This window comes from Falco rusticolus, chromosome 5, assembly GCF_015220075.1.
Source record: "Falco rusticolus isolate bFalRus1 chromosome 5, bFalRus1.pri, whole genome shotgun sequence".
Taxonomy (NCBI): domain Eukaryota; kingdom Metazoa; phylum Chordata; class Aves; order Falconiformes; family Falconidae; genus Falco; species Falco rusticolus.
This window is the reverse complement of record NC_051191.1, coordinates 76,798,975-76,816,730: the sequence shown is the minus strand read 5'-3', so window position 1 is coordinate 76,816,730 and position 17,756 is coordinate 76,798,975. Positions and strand designations below refer to the sequence as shown.

Genomic DNA, 17,756 nt, shown 5'->3' with positions numbered 1-17,756 from the left:
TTGGAAGACTGAAGGCTATGCAGGCCAATGACATCTATGATCATGCGAACCATATCCAAGAGCCAATTTCTGACACAACTCTAATATATTCAAGTAACAACAACACCTAAAGGCTGTAAGTCAAAGTAGCTAGAACCCTACAAACACCGTCCTCTTTGATAAGAATCAGAGATACAATGAACCTTTAGAGCATAATTCTTTAATGTAGTTTCTTGTGGAGTCTGAGAGGTAAATCATTCAGATGTGTATCTGTATTTCAAGAAAAAAGTTAGACCACACTGAGATACATTATAGTCTTGATTTCAATTACAGAACATGGTTTCATAAAATGATGTAAAAATGTTTCAGTATTATAGAAATCTGATTCCTGCTCCAAACTGAACACCATCACATATCCTGAAAAGAAACAAATAATAAACAATGTAAGTGATATGTAAGTTACTGATGAAATTAAAATCAATTCTCCCTATCCTCAATTTCCCAAGCTTTTCAATCTTTGGGAAGTTACAATACAAATACTAGCTGATAAAGGCTTTTTAAAATAAATACCCTGCCAATCTGTCATCCATATGGAGTATTCACATCTGCAAAGTAAAAACCATAGTTTTCAAATTGCCATTATTCACGTTTCACATGAATGACAAGTAGAAGCATAATCCAAGTCCTATACAAAATACAGAGTATCTCACAGAGTATTCACAGGCAAGAACAGGCTCCTTGAAGCTTTTTTTACTGTGTACTGTAATATTTGCTTGATGTAGGATAACTGGCTGCTAACAAATTAATTTGTTCTCCCTTTCTCTTTATAGTTAATCTTGTTTTTGTTTTTCAAGCAAAGATATTAAACTAGGTATTTATCTGATCATTTGATTTTGGAAGGCTCAAGAAAATCCCATGAGCTGTTTGAGCAATCATTTCACCTAAACAAAATCTGCTACACAGCTATTCATACATTTCAACAGCTGATCTCAAGTTTGAACTTTGAAACTTGACAAACACAGTCTTAAACCAAGAAGTACTGTGAAACCAACAGGAATACAGAGATCTGAAAGAAGAGTATCAAGTGCTGAAAAATCTCTAAATTGGCAAAGAGCAAACAAAATTAAAAGGCAGCAATTCTCTCTGACAAAACCAGACAGAAGTGCAGTAGCCTTTAAAACCAGTTAACACTTAACAAAATTGGTGTAAAAAACTAACCTGTCACCGGACTGTACTCCCATGGGGAAACAGTAGTTAAGCTCTAATCTAGCAATGTTTCCAAGTCGAAGCACTATGCCGGCACCGTAAGACCACCGGATATACTCTGCCAGCTTCTGCAGATGAGCTCTGGGACCATCACCTGAAAGCAAACCAGCAGCAGAACAAGCATCAAAGTTGACTGTCAGGGTGGTCAAAGGCTAACTGGGTTTTCAGAGCTAGAAGACACACTACTTAGGAGCATCTCCTGCAGATTCAAAATGTATGTACTACCCACAACTCTCAAATGCCAAGTACCTTGGACTCAAACTACTATGGTTTTGCTGGTTGATCTTCATTTCCCATCGCAGGGTACCTACTTGCATGAATCTGGAAACAAGTACCAAACACGTAAATGTCTTTAGTGAGTCTCTATTAGTTTTGAAGTTAATTAATCTGCTTTTCAATTGTGCATAAAGTGTTTCACTCCCCTACGGACACCACCTCTCTTCCATCAAGCGAGGCAGACATCAAAGACTATATCCCAAAATTAACTGAAATTATATTGAAAAGTCATACACAATTGGTGATGGGAGAAAAAACCCCTGAAGGCACATCAGCTACCACACCCGCACCTACACTCTAATGCCACCACTTTTTATTTAGTTAATCCCAGTAAACACTGGAATCCCACTAAAACATCATCTTCCAATCTCCCTTCAGAACGGTGTAAGCAGCAGGTGTAAATCAATTACCACACTGGTCTCTGAACATCACCAATTCACAGATACTACTGTCACCACCCTAGCTCTCTTTTCCACAAGTTGTGCTAGACTTTCTGTAAAAAGCTAAAAAAATTACTGCCAATCTGTCAAATATACAAGTTAATAGCAGCAGCTTTTTGACAGGCACCAAAATATACATAGTAAACAAACTGCTTCTGAGTAAACAGGCACAGAACAGCTCTCATCATCTTTTTTACTTTTATATATGTAGACAAGCAGGTTTTGTTATATACAATTCTATCGAGTCTTACCATAATTGAGATTGCAGAGGTTTCCGGCATTAAGGAAGAAATGTGTTCGGAAAAGGTCTCCAAACCCTCCCCGGCCTGGCCGGAAAGGCAGAGGGGTGTACAGATGCAAGCCTCCAGCCCAGTAGGCTTCTCCTCCCAGGTAATCACCTATTTAGGTAAAATGTTGAGATAAAAACATTTACTGTGGAATATATTAAAAGAACCAGCTGTTAAAGGTATGAGAACGCATCCTTAAGTTGTTTTACATTGCACTTCTATCCTTTACAACTCTTGCCATTTGCTTCTAGCTCTCTCCAACCTCACCACTATCAAGTAAAAAAATTAACACTTACACAATTCTTTAAACCTACCAAGTGAAGTGCCCTTTTGCTTCATTCCCTCACTGGAACAGCCTGAGGCACACACCTACTTGTGGTTCATCAGAGACTACCTCCTGAACATCTCTGAAATACTTGCCTTCATTTTAAAAATGGGAAATTTATGCAATTAAGTAATTAGTTTTAAAATATACTGAATACTGAATCCACTGATAACAGCAGGTCATCAGCAGGGTAAGGAATAGAACTGAGGAAGCTTCTGGCTGTCAAAACACCTTTGTTCATCATGTAATCTTTCCCCTAAGCTCCCTGAACATATGCTGTATCACACAGAGATTGAACGTGACTGTTGCTATAACCATCATTCAGGAACTTTTTCAACTTGAAGACTGCTTACTAATTAAAGTGACATACTGCAAGTATGCAAGTCTGAACAACGCACTTGGTTTACAAAATTAGCTTATGGCTTAATGAAGAACTACTGGGCTTTATTCCATTGTGAACTAATATATAAGGACAGATCAAAGACATAACACTTCTCAGATTCAAAGTGCAGAATGAGTGCAATGATTTTTAAGATATACAAAGCTTGGGGACAGAACTGGAGACTGTCACACACTGATATTTACAGTATTGTCAGAGGAGCAGGATGTAAAAGTTTCAGACCTTCACTCTGCGGTCCAATGCTGTACATACTGAATCCACGCACACTTGTTGGTCCACCAAGGTAAAACCTAGTGAATACAGTCAAATTTAATTTAATGCTTCACTTGAAAGGATGTATTTGAAAATACCTAGCCATACCTCTAACATTGCTTTTCAGAGTTACAGGTAACTTTGTAACGCATTTAGTAAAGTCTATTTAAAGAAATACAAAAAATCATATCTAAATCTAAACCACGTATTTGCAAATAAATCAAAATAAATAGAAGTATTAAAAATAAAAATCAATCTTCCGTTACTTACAAAGATCAAAGCAGAAAGATTCTCAGCACCAAAGAATCAGAAATATTGTAGTTAAGATCTATCACATGTGAAGTTAACACCTAGTATTTACTGTAAATAAATGTAAGTCTAAATGATTTATTTAAACACAGGCATTAGAAGGCAAAATTGTCTAAAAAGCCACCGTAGTTACAATAGGCTTTACTTCTAAAAACACCTACAGTTTTACATATGCCTGACACAAAATTTTGCAGATAGTAAATATCATTTTGTAACGACAAATATTGGCAGGCAGAGATACCATGTAGCAAATCACAAATTTAGACTAACCTAATACAAAAATCAAAACCAGAAGGCATGGCTTGAATACTAACATGCAATTAAAGCTAACTAGAAACATTTTAATCTCCTCAGAACCAGAACTACTACTGCTTCTCTCTTCTACTATAGAGTTTTCTTTATACATTACCTGGGTTGACTGAAAAACATAAAGAAACATTTAAAGAACTTGCCTGTCAGCTATACTGGATGGCTTTTCTCCAATAGGTACTAGCATTCCACCCCAAAGAGATGCTGAAAATACCTTTGGAGAGAAAAAGAAGTTGTTTATTAATATGTATTACATAATTTCCCCAAAAACACTCTTAGTAAAATTTCATTGCTCAGTAACTGGCAGAGTTCTCATTAGTCTGACAAAGTTGCAGATGATCACAGCATACGCATGGATATCACACCATCAGTAATGGTATTTTCAGGGAACTCTTGATCATTGCTGCCCTCTTTCTTTCATATGGTGCTACATCTTGAAGAAGTCAATGCAGCAGATTTGAACCAAGTGCTGCTTTCACAATAGCTGAAGGGAACACTCATCAAGCTCCTATTTTCTTATGCATTTTCATGACTTTTTTTCATTTTCAAGAATACACTGCTGACATAAATTACTCCTGGCAATTTTAAACCCACAGGAGGCTAAGTCCAATGTATAGCTACCAAAAACCGTACAATTATTAACTGTCTGTAAATTAGCCTTATAATTAAATGAAACCACCTTCTGCAACTCCCTGTACTGACATCAAACACATATACTAACTAGTTATCTATACAGTAATTCTTGGGAGCTAATCACTATAATGAATACATTTAATCGCTTGCTGCCTGCGTACCAAGTAGAAGTACTACTGCCAGATGGTAAGATCTATTGTCAATACCTAGGCTGAAGGTATTGGATAATGTCTCTAATTTTACAGCACCCTCCTGCTACCTTCTGCCCTGAGAGTCCCCAGATGATACAAAATTTTGCAGATGATAAATACTGCCTGCCATTATCAGATATAAGCTCATCAGGCAGCGTACAGCATATGCAAAAGTCAGTTCCACGCAAGTCTACACTCATGAACAATGAGTGATAATAAAAGTATGTACACCATGTGATGAGACATGCTTCACTTTCACTCACAATGTAGGCATATTAGCAGTCATGGGAAAAAGCAAAGCCATGAAGCCATTAAATTATTTCATAGGAGAATACGCCATCTTTCTCAGCTGAAGGTCAGCAAATAAATGTAAGATGATTACAAGTACGCTTATCAGGCAACGCCCTTTCTTCCACCATATGGAAGGTGCAAATACAATGTAATAAGAAAGGGGTATAGCAAAGAGCCTTAAAATGCCCTTCTGTGTTGGCCTCGTTGGTCTAACCCAAGAACTTCATTGCACTGAGTCACCTCAGAATAAAAGCAGGAAACAGCAGACTGACAGATCCTTCCAGCATCAATTGGTTAGTATCTGCACTATGGAAGTAGTTTGGAGTTTTTCAGTTGTACTGTTGGCATAATGTTAAGATTCTTCCAGTCTCCTAGAAGTTCTTCATCATTAGTGTACTTCTATAAAAACTATCAAGAGGTAGACATCTTCTCAATGCTTTTTTGTTTTTTGTCAGTATGTTGGGATGCAAATATTGTAACCCTCTGATTTTTTAATCTTCATAACAGAAGTTGCTGTTTAATTCCCCTTCAGCTATGAGACAAGAACTTACTGCACCATCTCCACGTGATGAAGAACTTCTTTCTAAATACAGACAGAAGTATTTCTAGGATATATTGAAATTCTGATTTCACTAAGCAGAAAAAAAATATTTCCACCCAATACTAGGTCTGTGCTGTTAAAGCCACTCGAAACTTAAGGTCTCTATGTTCTCATAAGCAGCTGAAGTTCTTTAAACATGAACTTGGAGTTATCCTGTCATTTCCTCTGAAAGAAATCTAGGTAGTATACACAAGAACTGCTCTGCCAACCAAACCCAGTCTTTAAGTGATGATATAGGAATTTATTTCAAAACCATGCAGTGACTGCAAACCAATGCACTAACACAGACACCACACCATAAAATCTGTGACGTGTTCTGCCTATGGGGTGGCAGACTGGGGTCTCACACAAACTTCTCATGGTAACATGTTTTTTTTATTGGAACTTAAGTTTTTCATTGTGCACAAAATGTTGTAGTGCAAGCTTAGCGTTGTAGTGAAATCAGTCTTCCCATTCTTTCCCAATAATTTTACATAGCAGAAATAATTACATGCCACAATACCAAAATTGGTAGTCATATATTCATAATTTACAATGACAAAAGAAATCTAAACCATGATTAGTCAGAATATTCATAACCAAGGCTGTAATAAGTTTTTGAAAAATCACTCAAGAAAGATCACAAAGAACAGACATGCCCAACATTACTTCTGAAAGGAAAAGAGTTCATATGGTTAACTGTCAAACAAGCTGTTCTTTCCAGAATGCCCACTTCTCACATGACTGCACATGCCAGGAACATCAGGTTAAAAATAAGAGGCTTTCACTTTCAAAAAAACAAATCAAGATATCTATGCCATCCATCTTTTACTTCCACAATCTTTTTCTAACCCATGGTGAAAAATCATCATAGACACAGATTCAATAATCTAATTTGCTAACTCAGATTAATTACTAAAATATCCTTAAAAAAATTACCGAATCCCAGATGAGTTGCTTATTCAACTGAAATTCAAAATCCTCTTTCAGAAAGCTCACGTCTCCACCTGTATAGCCAGCCAACTCCTGTAAAGACATGTTTATGAAAGCTGTAATGGATATTACACGTTTCTTCTCTCTAACGGTTCATCATATCTGCATCAGCATAGGCAGTGTTTTCTGTACAAGAAATACAGATATACTGGTATGGAAAGACAACAGAATTTTGGGTCAATGAAAAACCACGCATGACCCTCAGAACAATGAGCTGCATTTTTCTCTTCCAAATAATAAACCAAGGTATTGCTTTCTAAGCCATTTTGTATATGACAGCAAAATAAAATGGAGCAGGAAAATTCAGCACCCAAAATCAAAACTCTTACTGTATTTACCTAGACCGAATAAGATTTCAAATGTACTAAAGCAGGGCTGAAGACCCAGACAGTTGCATTCCACCAATGCAATTTGAAAATAACAAGTGAAGTGACTGAATCAGTGTTAGAGGCAGCATCTAACAAATAATTTGTTATCTAAACCCTGAATTATAACCACCTTTCTGACTCAGAATACTTCACTGTTGCTTACAGGAACAGTAGCACTTAAAAGAGTCCCAATGGCATTTCAAAACAATCTGCTTCTAAAGCATCGCAGAAGTTAATGCTTCTGAAGTCTTAACCCATACAGTAGAAAAGCCAGCTTTTCTAAAAGCTCTGAAACTAGTAAGAGTGAAAAACATTTTCTGTGCCAAAATGATTCATGTGTATGGCGTTGAGAGTTCTTTTTACCCCGTCTCTCATTTTTAATTCTAAGACTTACAAACTTTGTAAGTAGCAACAGGACCACGGTCTGGTAGTCTCACATTACAGTGTTAGAAAACAAGGACTAATATCTACTGGAAAGTGTAGAGTAAATACTGTAAGGGATAATATATCTCAGTAAGTAAATAATTTAATGCTAATGGCAAGATAAAATGGTGGTGCTGTTTGACCAAATGGTATACAAATGAAAATTTGCCATCATAAAAAAGGTTTCATGATTTTAAGTGTCACACACTGTAAAAATAAAAAGTAAATACCGGTCATCACTGTCTCCTAGTCAATTTACGATTGAATTCTATCTTTAGACATTTCTAAGATGAACATCAATTAGGTAAATTAAGACTTACTCAAACACACTTACAGATATAAATACAGTAATAGCATAAGTCACTTAATACTACCTGATTAATTTTCAGCAAAGCCCCTCGTCTTGGCAAGATTGAGGAGTTCCGGGAATCAATTACCATGGCATGCTGAAAAAAAAAAATAAATCAAAAAATATTTTTAGGTTCTCATATCTGTTGAATACCACAGAGTGACACTAGTATTTTCCTTCAAAACCTGTGCAAACAGTGGAAGACAACCACAGCTCCAGCTAAGGCTAGTGCAGCTTCACAGATCTGCGAATAATGTAGAATCACAGAATCATTTAGGTTGGAAAAGACCTTTAAGATCATCAAGTCCAACTGTTAACCCAGGACCTACAGACTAACTTAGTTTTGAATTTAGAGGCTACATGAAATGCATACATTTGTATCTTTTGGGCATGGTACACACCAGAAATACAGCAGCAACAATGCCCCAGTGTAAATCATCAATTTTGTGACAGTAACCTGCAAATCGTTTATCTCCTACAATTTCTAAGCTACAAGTTAAAGATGGCAAGTGACCAAAAACTACTATAGGTAGGAAAGAATATTTACAAAGGGCACAGCAACTCTAGGATGAGGAAATTTACTGATCTCATCTTCCAGAAAATAAGACAATTATGCAAAAAGAGATAGCAGATGAGACAGAAGGAGGCCCTGCAGAAAGAACAAGCCAGCCTATGCCACAGTCAAAACGCAAGAGCCAACTATGAAAATACGTTTTCTCTCTGGACCTCCTGGATGGCTCTGTGTGAATGACCAAACACAGCAAAAGATGTCTGAAGTAAAACACAGTACCCACTAAGACAAAAAGCTCCTTCGGTTCATTCGTAAGTATTAGATGACTCAAAATAATGTGTTTTAAAAATTATCATGAAAAAGTCTTACAGAGAGAGAAGATTTAAGAGAGTGTCCGCTTTCTTCTCGAACAGAAAAGGATGCTGTTCTAGCAAGGCAGCCAAGCTCTCTCCACACGCCCTCCCACTTCAGTGTGTGATTCGTCTTCCAGATTGGAAACTACAAATGAAGAATTAAGTAAGAAATTTAAAAAAATCTTGCTACAAAATTAAAATAAACATTTCCTTGAAAAATCTTTCTCTCTGAAGTTTTTTTATAAGATTCTATGCTTTTTCTTTCCAAGCTTCTTGGATCTGAGAGAAACCCTTTTTCATTTCAGAGTAATACTAATTCTGCTCCAGCCAAGAGAGTTTCTCCAAGTAGGTACACACTACTTAATCCAACCCAAATGAAAAGTATCTTGAATTGGGCTGATAAAGTGAGCTAGGCAACAAGCTGCCTCTCTGAAATCACACTTTAAACATTAAAAATTTGGAGAAAAACACACTGGTATTTTTATATGGCCAAAATAAGATTGAATTCTAGCAGAAAGACTAAGGTGTATTACTTCTGTCATTTTAAAATTGTTGACCTCTTTCAAATAATGACAAGTTAGCCCTGTGCACAAGTGTCTCAATCATTAAAAAAGTAAACCAAATATTTGTGAAAGCCAACTGTGACCCGAATTAAATCTAAATGAAGCATGTGTTCCACAAACCCTTGTGCTACACTTACATTGAATTCTGTTGAAATTCCTCTATCCGTTTCACGAAGAGAGCTCCAAGGGAACTGTCCAGTTACTTTATACAGGTTAACTGAAAAACTGAAACACAACATTACTGGTAGGTTTGAAAGTGAAACTATGTAATTAAGTGGAGGTTTATCACAAAAACTTAAGAAACTAGCTCTGCTACATTATTAACAGACCCTCAGGAAAGAAATACATTTAATTATTACTCACTGGAAGAACTTATTAATTGTTTTATATTCCTTCACTAAAAAAAGAGTAGTACTCAAAAATGCATCCCTTACTTTCTTTCAAAGTTTCCAGGCTGTGGTTTGAAGAATGACAGGCCATATGAAGTTTCCTTTGTTCCATAGGAGAACTGGAAGGTTACCTTTTCTGCACGTCCAAAGAGATTTGGGAACTTGAGCCCAAGTACCTATAGAAAATAAAAAAACCCCTCACAGCATTTCACAGTTTGTTGTCTTGCACCTTAACCATATGCTGAACGCAAGCATATCTATGATGAGAATGAAAAATGAAGACATTAAAAATAGCTGCAATTGAATGTGTTTTTCTTGTAAGTTAGATTTCTCTTTGCACTGGCAGCAAAAGCCATCACAACAGCACAAGTTACAGTTAACCATCCACTTTTTATTGCTGTCCAGTAGCTACTGACTTCATCTGCATTCTTGGTGTACCATCAGTACTGCTATTACGTCACGAAAAATATCCCAGCCAGTCTCAAAGCCCAGGAGAATAAGTCTTTGGCATAATAAGCAGCTGCTCTACCAACTGCAGACTTTCCAGCTGATCATCAGGAAAAGTACCCATCAGGTAGGGTTCATTGGAACCTCAGCAATAACCCAATGGAAAATTATCAGTACAGAGCCACTTCTCCATATTTTATTTCTAGTAACAAGATACTCTTGCAATCAGTCCTGACGGCACTACAACATACCATTACAATTCTCCAGAAACTAGTCAAACACTTCGGCCTGTTCCAACATAAATTTCTTACATCCCTTTGGCAGTACTTGGCCCTTTGGCAGAAAGGATAGGGCAGGTTTCCTCCAAGCACGGACACTATGAGGACTGTTCTATTGTGGAGTGCTCTATTCTAAAAGAACATAAAAAAGCTACCAAATCCTGACTGCCTTTGTCTAACAGCTATTGGAAGCAAAACAGTCACCTGAACTTTGTGATGATGGCTACTATGCAATTATCCAACTAACCAGAAAGGGCTATTAGGATGAAATACTAGATCTATAGGCTTCAGATGAATTTTAGGCATTAGAATAAATGTCAAATCTATTCAACTTTTCAGGAAACAATCTCTGCTGCCAATACCAGCATGTAAGAGTCATGCTTTTACATCACTCAAGTGTTTTGCTTTGCTGTAGAATTAAAATCAAATGTAAGGGGAAGCTGAGCACAAAAGAAACCAAAGTAGCTTTCAGGCTGTTTTCAAAGATACTAGAACCAACGAGGAGGACTCCCCACTGGTTTCATTTGGGTCATGATGCTCTGGACATTGCTCTTAGCAGCAGAGCTGCATAAGCAGCTCTCAACTCACTAATTTCCTATTCTCCTTGCACCTACAAAATACCATCACCTGAGTCATACAGAATCTTATCCAGGTTAAAAATACCTCTAAGAAGAAAAGGATGAGTCCCTTGATCTGGCTTATCTACCAGTCCCAGGCACAGCTGCACTGTGCACATGAGAAGGTAGGAAGGGTGCAAGAATGAGCACCTGAAAGCACCATCTGCTTACACCAGCACTTCTGTTAAAAGGACATTAACAGAACAGCAGCATGGCTGTTACTTTTTTGTGCCAACTGGTAAACATTTTTCACACAAGATTTTTAATGTGATGCATCCTTAACTGAATCCAGTGGGGAACAAGTTCCACTGTTTATATGGTTCTAGGAAACCTTGCCCTTTGCAGCTCAGAATAAATGGTATTGGGCTAAAACAGTGAAAAACAAGAACAATTTTTAAGTCATATACAAAGCATTTCAACTGAGAAGAAAAACACTTTAAATAGATCTCACAGAAACTAAATGCTAAACTCCTTACTAATTGCTCCAGTAGACAAAGCATCTTAAACATTATCAAGAAATAACGTAAATCATTTTAAGAATTAACATACCGAGTTGGAAGTTACAGCATTCTTCCCTAGCTCAAAATAGGCTTTTGCTAAATGAAAGCCTGACTAATACAAAGACTCTTTAGAGACAAGGGTCTGGCCAAGCCTCAGTAAAGCTGGATCAAGAAAATAATTTGGCTTGGTTCACCAAATTCCTTGCTAGGTTTGAAACACAAAAGACAGACAAATATCAAAATGAATTAATAATTATTTGAAATTATCCATACCATACTGCCTTCATTGTTGCCAACCATAGTGTTATAACTTCCAGTTAGTCTTCTCAGCTCTGTTACCTCAAAAGTTACATCTAAACCATTTGGAAGGGCATCATCTCCTACATAAACAAAAAAAAGTATGTTATCTTTAAAGAGATATTCAAAAACCACAGAAGGTGACTTGAATTACTTGAAAACTGGTTGAATTAAATTACAATAAAAGTCCACATTACAAAGAAAAATGGCTTGAGAAAAAGATGTCCTTTGGATATGAGTGGATACATGCCATCATAGCATGCCTGGCTTTAATCATCAACATGTTAGTTTAATTATGAAATAGTTAACACCTGTTTGCTACTTACCCACTAAAAACAAAAGATGTACACAACTTCTTATATTAGAATAAACAGAAATTAAAAACATGGCAAGAACAATGCTATCACTAGGGCAGGGCTCCCAGCATTTTGCAGGTAAGTGCTGATCAACAGAAACCACCCAGTTCCCTCAGGGCTCTGGCTATGGCAGCTGTTCCAAAACACACCCGTCAAGGGTACCTAATTCTCCTTGAAGCAAATGGGACAGAATCCCATCACCAGCAACCTGTGGGACTGCAATGCATTTCCTTCTCAGAAACACAACTTCCCTCTCTGCTGAAGAGAACAACAATGAGTTTGAAAAGCAGCCACAAGCCTGGGAATACCAACTGAGTGTTACTGTGAAGCCTGCACACATTCAACTGCCCCATATATCATACAAGCCAATTTTTATGCACAAGCACTGATCCAGTTACTAGCATTTCCTTAAGCACCAAGGACGTGCTGATATAATGTCAGTAATGGGATGTGTAATACATGGAAGTACAGGACACATCTTCAAGTTTTTCCTCAAGTGTTCCTCTGAAACTCCGGACTGAGAGATGTGTACTTTAATTATTTTAGTGCTGGAAATACACTCATTTTTGCATGTATACAAGTAGTATTTATATACACACACGTATACACAGACACATATGCAAGTACATCTTCATAAGGATAATGGATGTAGACACATACATTCATATATGTAGCACACCTAAACGTACATGTGAGATATGTAAAGGTATATGAGAAAGTAAGTTATATACACAAAAAATGTCCAACCTCTTACACGGGGAAATATAAATTATAAGCAAGCACGTGTCCATATGTGTGTGAGAAAACAGGTGAGGATTCATGAGGCGATACATACCTTGACAGGTATCAATCAGAACATCTACATGTCTAAAGATTCCTAGACGAAGCAACTTTTCACGCGCTTCGTGTGATTTTCTCATCACCTACAGGATGAGACAAGTAGCTTAGTCATGGAATCATGGAATAATTTGGGTTGGAAGGGACCTCCAAAGATCATCTACTCCACTTGAGTCTTTCAGGTTACCCAAAAAATAACTAGGATAAAATAGTTAAAATGCAGCTAAGTTATACAATATTCACAGATTTTGTGTACAAAGACACATATATGTGCCTTCAAAACATATCACAGCCACTTTTAACACTTGAATTGATAAATAAATTAAACCCAGAGCATCTGGCTTAATTCCTACCTTTTGCTAGTATGCTTCCTAATTGTTTTAATATTTAAACCTATGACTCAAACAGGTTTCAGCAGTTAAAACTTATACACCTATTTACAGGCCCCATGCTTTTGGTAAAAAACCCAAACACCCTAATCTGTTTAAATGTAGACCAATTTACAGGTCTAATTGCCAGCCATACTCCAGAAGGAGTCACCACCTAAAAGTGGAAGGACGTACAGCCTAACTCACACTTTGACCCATTGTGGAGATTGGTATCAATCATCTGTGCTGAGATCCAGTAATTCATCTTTAGCAAATTAACTGAAAATGTCACCTGCACGGTTAGCAATTCTCAAATGGGAGGAATGAAGCTGAGAAAGTATCTGAGAGTACTGTTAGCCACCTCACAACGTGAGCTGAACAAATCAGAAAATGCAGGACCTGCCAGTATTTCATATTTAAGTTTGGCTTTCATATCACAAGATCAGAATCATCATAAGACTTGACAAAGTTGCCCCACATCTGAAGGGAGTCTCCCAAAAGCAGGAAAAAGAGAAAATAGTAACCTGAATTTTTAAACAGGAGGTCTGATACTACTACAGTACTTACATCAATGAGATTTTTAGCCTTGAAAACATCAGAGATTTCATACATTATAATGTCATCTTTGGTCCTTCCAAGTCCTTCGAAGTGCACATGCTGAACTACCACCTAAACAGAACAGATGTTTAAACACAAATACTTAATTTGAATCTAATAACGAGTATCAAAAATCACCAACACACAAAAAAATATTGTTGTCCAAATGAAAAAACATATAGATTCCTAGGATAGTCACTGCTAACCTACATTATCAGAAATCAGTGCTACTGACAATCGTGGAAAGTTGTTCCCTTAACATGAAAATTAAAGAAAAAAGAACTCTAACACCAAAGCTAATACTGGTTGTAACAGAAGAGACAGTAACAAACTGTAGCTGATGGGATTTTAGTCATAAGTGTTGTAAGGACAAATAAAGTCACTGCAGAAATCACACCCAGATATTAAGACACATTAAGACAAAACGTAGTTAGTCATTTCTTGTATCAGCTACACATAAGCAAAGAGTTAAAGGAAAAAACAAATCAACCATCAAGCCATAAATATTTAAACTAACTATTACAATTATCACTGCCACTGGAGCATTCTAGTTTAAAATGCACATTAAGATCACTTCCATTATGAGGTTTTATATTTTCTTGAAATCATTCATCTTTTATATAATCATCTGAGGTAATTTTATCTTAAAAATCACAACACACTCCAAGTTAGCTGGTACAAATAGACTACAGCGATTGCATTTCCCTTATTTTTTCAACCTTTTCAGTGTATACAATTTTAGGAGTAGGTGTAAAAAATAACAACTGCAAATGTTTCATGTATTCACTTATAATAAAAACAGCAGAATAAGAGCAACCTAGCATTACTGCAAATTGCTTAAAGAAACCTATCAGAATATATCCATAATCAAATAAAATCATTATTACCAAGCTTCTAGTGAGTGTGATTCTGAATAGCACAAAGGAAAGGAAAATTTTAAAAAGATAACAGTTGTTATCTCACCTCTCTAGCCTGGCTAAATATATCATGGGCCATGACAGACATGCTCTTACATGTAAAATACAAACAAACAAGTTACCATCCTCTGCTGAATTTAGTATTTCCCTCAGCAACATAATTCATGTTGGTGGCATTTTACCCGAAGCTGGCTAATACTGCACTCTAGCAGATTAAGGACAGTTGCTTTGTTTGCACCTAAGCGGTGTTGCAGAAGCAGTAATCTCTTATGAGAGAGAGGTGAAAGCAGCATCTGGAAACAAGTCTAGTAACTCAAAGCTGAATTCTAGTAACAACTGCGGTACGGAAAAAAAATAAATAACAGAGACTAGACAACATCAGATTAAACTCACAGCATTAAATTTAATTCTTCCATATCTCAAACCATAATTTAGAAAGCTCACTTAGGAAAAACATGCAAGCAAGGGTGTCAAGGCATTTCTCTTGAGAAAAAAATGAGCATGTTGTACAGGTACTTACATCTTTGTTTTCGAGAATTTCCTGCTTGGCCTCAGGTTCAACTTCAACCAGTTCAGCTTCCTCTCCCAAGGCACCAAAGTCTGGCCCACCCATTGGAAGAGGCTCCAAGCTCTGAAAGCATAAAAGAAAACTGCATTTAATATGGTATGTGGATTTATGATTTATGCCTTTTGCAAAGGAAAAAAATGTATTGTTCTTGATACTGTGCTTGTTCAGATCCTAAGGGGAAAAAAAGCAAAAGAGAAGAACCCAAATGAGGGGAACGACCAGCACACTTGCTACCTACCTGCTTGCTGAATTTTTTAACGATAGCTGAATAGCTTCCATGCCAAATGATTTCTCAAAAATACTTTGCACTTTTCACAAAATAACCTTATTTTTAAGGCATGCTTCCTATTTTATCTTTTAAAAAAAAAAAAAATCTAAAAAATCAGGGTGCCACTACTTAGTTTGGGTTTTGGGGAGGGAGAGGAGTGTTAATGTTGAACAATAAAAAAAAACCAAAAGGTGTTCTCAGCATGTTACTTCACATATATTTATATGTTTTTATATTTTAATATTTCCTTTAAAAGTAACCTTCCAAGTAACACTCAAGAACCTCAGTCCCTATCCATCAGAAGTGTGCATTTTAATCAAAGTGGTTTCCAGCACAGCATGGCTTTATTTACTATACCTGAAAGAGTCCTAGAATAAGACTTATCAGAAAATAAAGGATTCAAGCATGAATGAGCAGAGGGTTACCTGCAAAAGCAGAGGTCAGGATTGGATAACTCTGTAAATCTACTTTTAGTCTTAAGTGACTAATGCAGTACTTGCCGTATTATGTAGGGATAGTTGTTTTGCTGGAATAGTAAATTGCTATTACATATCAGAATCAAGTTAAATGAGGACACAATACTCTCTCACTCCCAGTAATTTTCAGGCAAACATGAAACGCTCTGCATCCACACAATATTGTGTATCAGTTTATACTACAGATGGATACAAAACCCAAGCATACAAGAAAAAAAAATTTTAAACCAAAATTAAATTAGTCATGGTAATGAGATACTCTGGAGCCTTTACAAGCACCCGGCAGCTGTCCCTCAGTCTAATGAAACACTATGTAAAAGCCTGCTGCTTTTCAACCGGCTCACAGAAAAGACTTAATTGTACCTGGGATCTTGAGGAGTCACCCAGATCATTCTCAGACTCCAAATAAGTCAGTCACTCATTAATCATTCCTGAATTATCTACATCACAATTTTAAACACCCCTGTGCCGGCTCCCCACGGTTACTTTAAGGGGCAAGCACTTTTAAGTTCACAAGGTCTTAACATTTGCTCTGCAATTCCTCTGCTTTACAGTCAACAGCACTGCTGACCTTTTTCTGCGTTACACTGATATAGCCTAACTCTCTCACAACCTGTTTTACACATGCTCCTACACTTTTCCATAAAACAGACTGCTCAATCCAGAATATCCTGAGAAATGCTTCTCTAATAAAGCCTTGAGGCATGGAGAACCCACTGCCTTCCTAAAGTACTTCAGAGCCTACGTATCCTTACTCTTTGAAATTATTTTCTGATAGTTAAAACACAATTTTCCTGTTGCCATTACAAACGCTACTTCTTGTCCTATCTGAACAAACACTTAAACCTTTAAGCTGCTTCTTTAAGCAATGGTATATGGATTTGGAGAGTCACGTAGCTCATCAGGATGGTCTCCAAGTGCTTCAGGGTGTGAGACAGGGCAGAGCTCTTTAAGCAACACCGCTGTTTACCAGGGAAGTGCAAACCTACAACCTCCACTTCTCACCGTGCTGCCTGCAGCTGTGGGGCAGTTTCTCATTGCTTAGTGGTTTGGGTGTTTAGGGGGGTATTTGTTGGTTGTTTTGGGTTTTTTTTCTATTTTGATTCCTACAGCCAGGCTCTCTCCAGGCCCCTGCGGCAAGGTCAGCCCCGACCGTCGCCAGGAAGGCAGGAAAGTTCCGGGAAGGGAGGGCCAGGCCCCTCCAAGCACGGCGGCGGCCGAGCCCGTGCCCGGCTGGGTCCCTACCCCGCCGCCTGCCACCAGCCCGGCCCCGCGCAGGTCCCCGGCCGGACAGCGCTTACCGGCCCGGCTGCCACCCAAGCCTACGTGGGGAACCTCGGGCAAGTCAGGGCACGGCACGGCGGCCCGATCCTGGTCCCAGCCCCAGCGGCCCGGCGCTCGCCCCCGCCCCGAGCCTGGCCCGAAGGTCGCTGAGGCCGTGCTCTCCCCTCAGGCCGTGCTCTCCCCTCAGCGACCTTCGGGCCAGGCCCCGGGCGGGGGAGAGCGCCGGGCCGCTCTCCGGCGAGCCCCTCCCCGCAGCCCCACGGTGCGGCGCTTACCCGTGCGTACACGGTGCCCATGGCGGCAAGGGGAGGCGGCGGCCGGGGGCAGCGGGACCGTGCGAAGCAGGAGCCGCCGCCGCTTCAAGGCCGCGACACGGGGGCGGCCATGACAGGTAGCCCCGCCCTGCCTCCCATTGGCCGCAGGAGCGGGAAGAGGCGGGTGCTTCCTCGCGGTGAGAGG

At 38.4% G+C, this 17,756-nt stretch overlaps 1 protein-coding gene across 1 annotated transcript; it reads right to left on the bottom strand.

Moving 5' to 3' along the window:
* Positions 1–179: 179 nt before the first annotated feature.
* Positions 180–17,711, bottom strand: SAMM50 (SAMM50 sorting and assembly machinery component). Its single transcript, XM_037387501.1, has 15 exons — positions 17,573–17,711; positions 15,222–15,332; positions 13,755–13,856; positions 12,818–12,905; positions 11,603–11,709; positions 9,533–9,663; positions 9,236–9,323; positions 8,552–8,680; positions 7,697–7,768; positions 6,478–6,564; positions 3,987–4,057; positions 3,196–3,263; positions 2,213–2,359; positions 1,198–1,339; positions 180–396 (listed from the first exon to the last, which is right to left on the bottom strand). Exons 1-15 carry the CDS (start codon positions 17,591–17,593, stop codon positions 351–353), a joined length of 1,410 nt encoding a protein of 469 aa, XP_037243398.1. The 5' UTR covers positions 17,594–17,711; the 3' UTR covers positions 180–350.
* Positions 17,712–17,756: the final 45 nt, after the last annotated feature.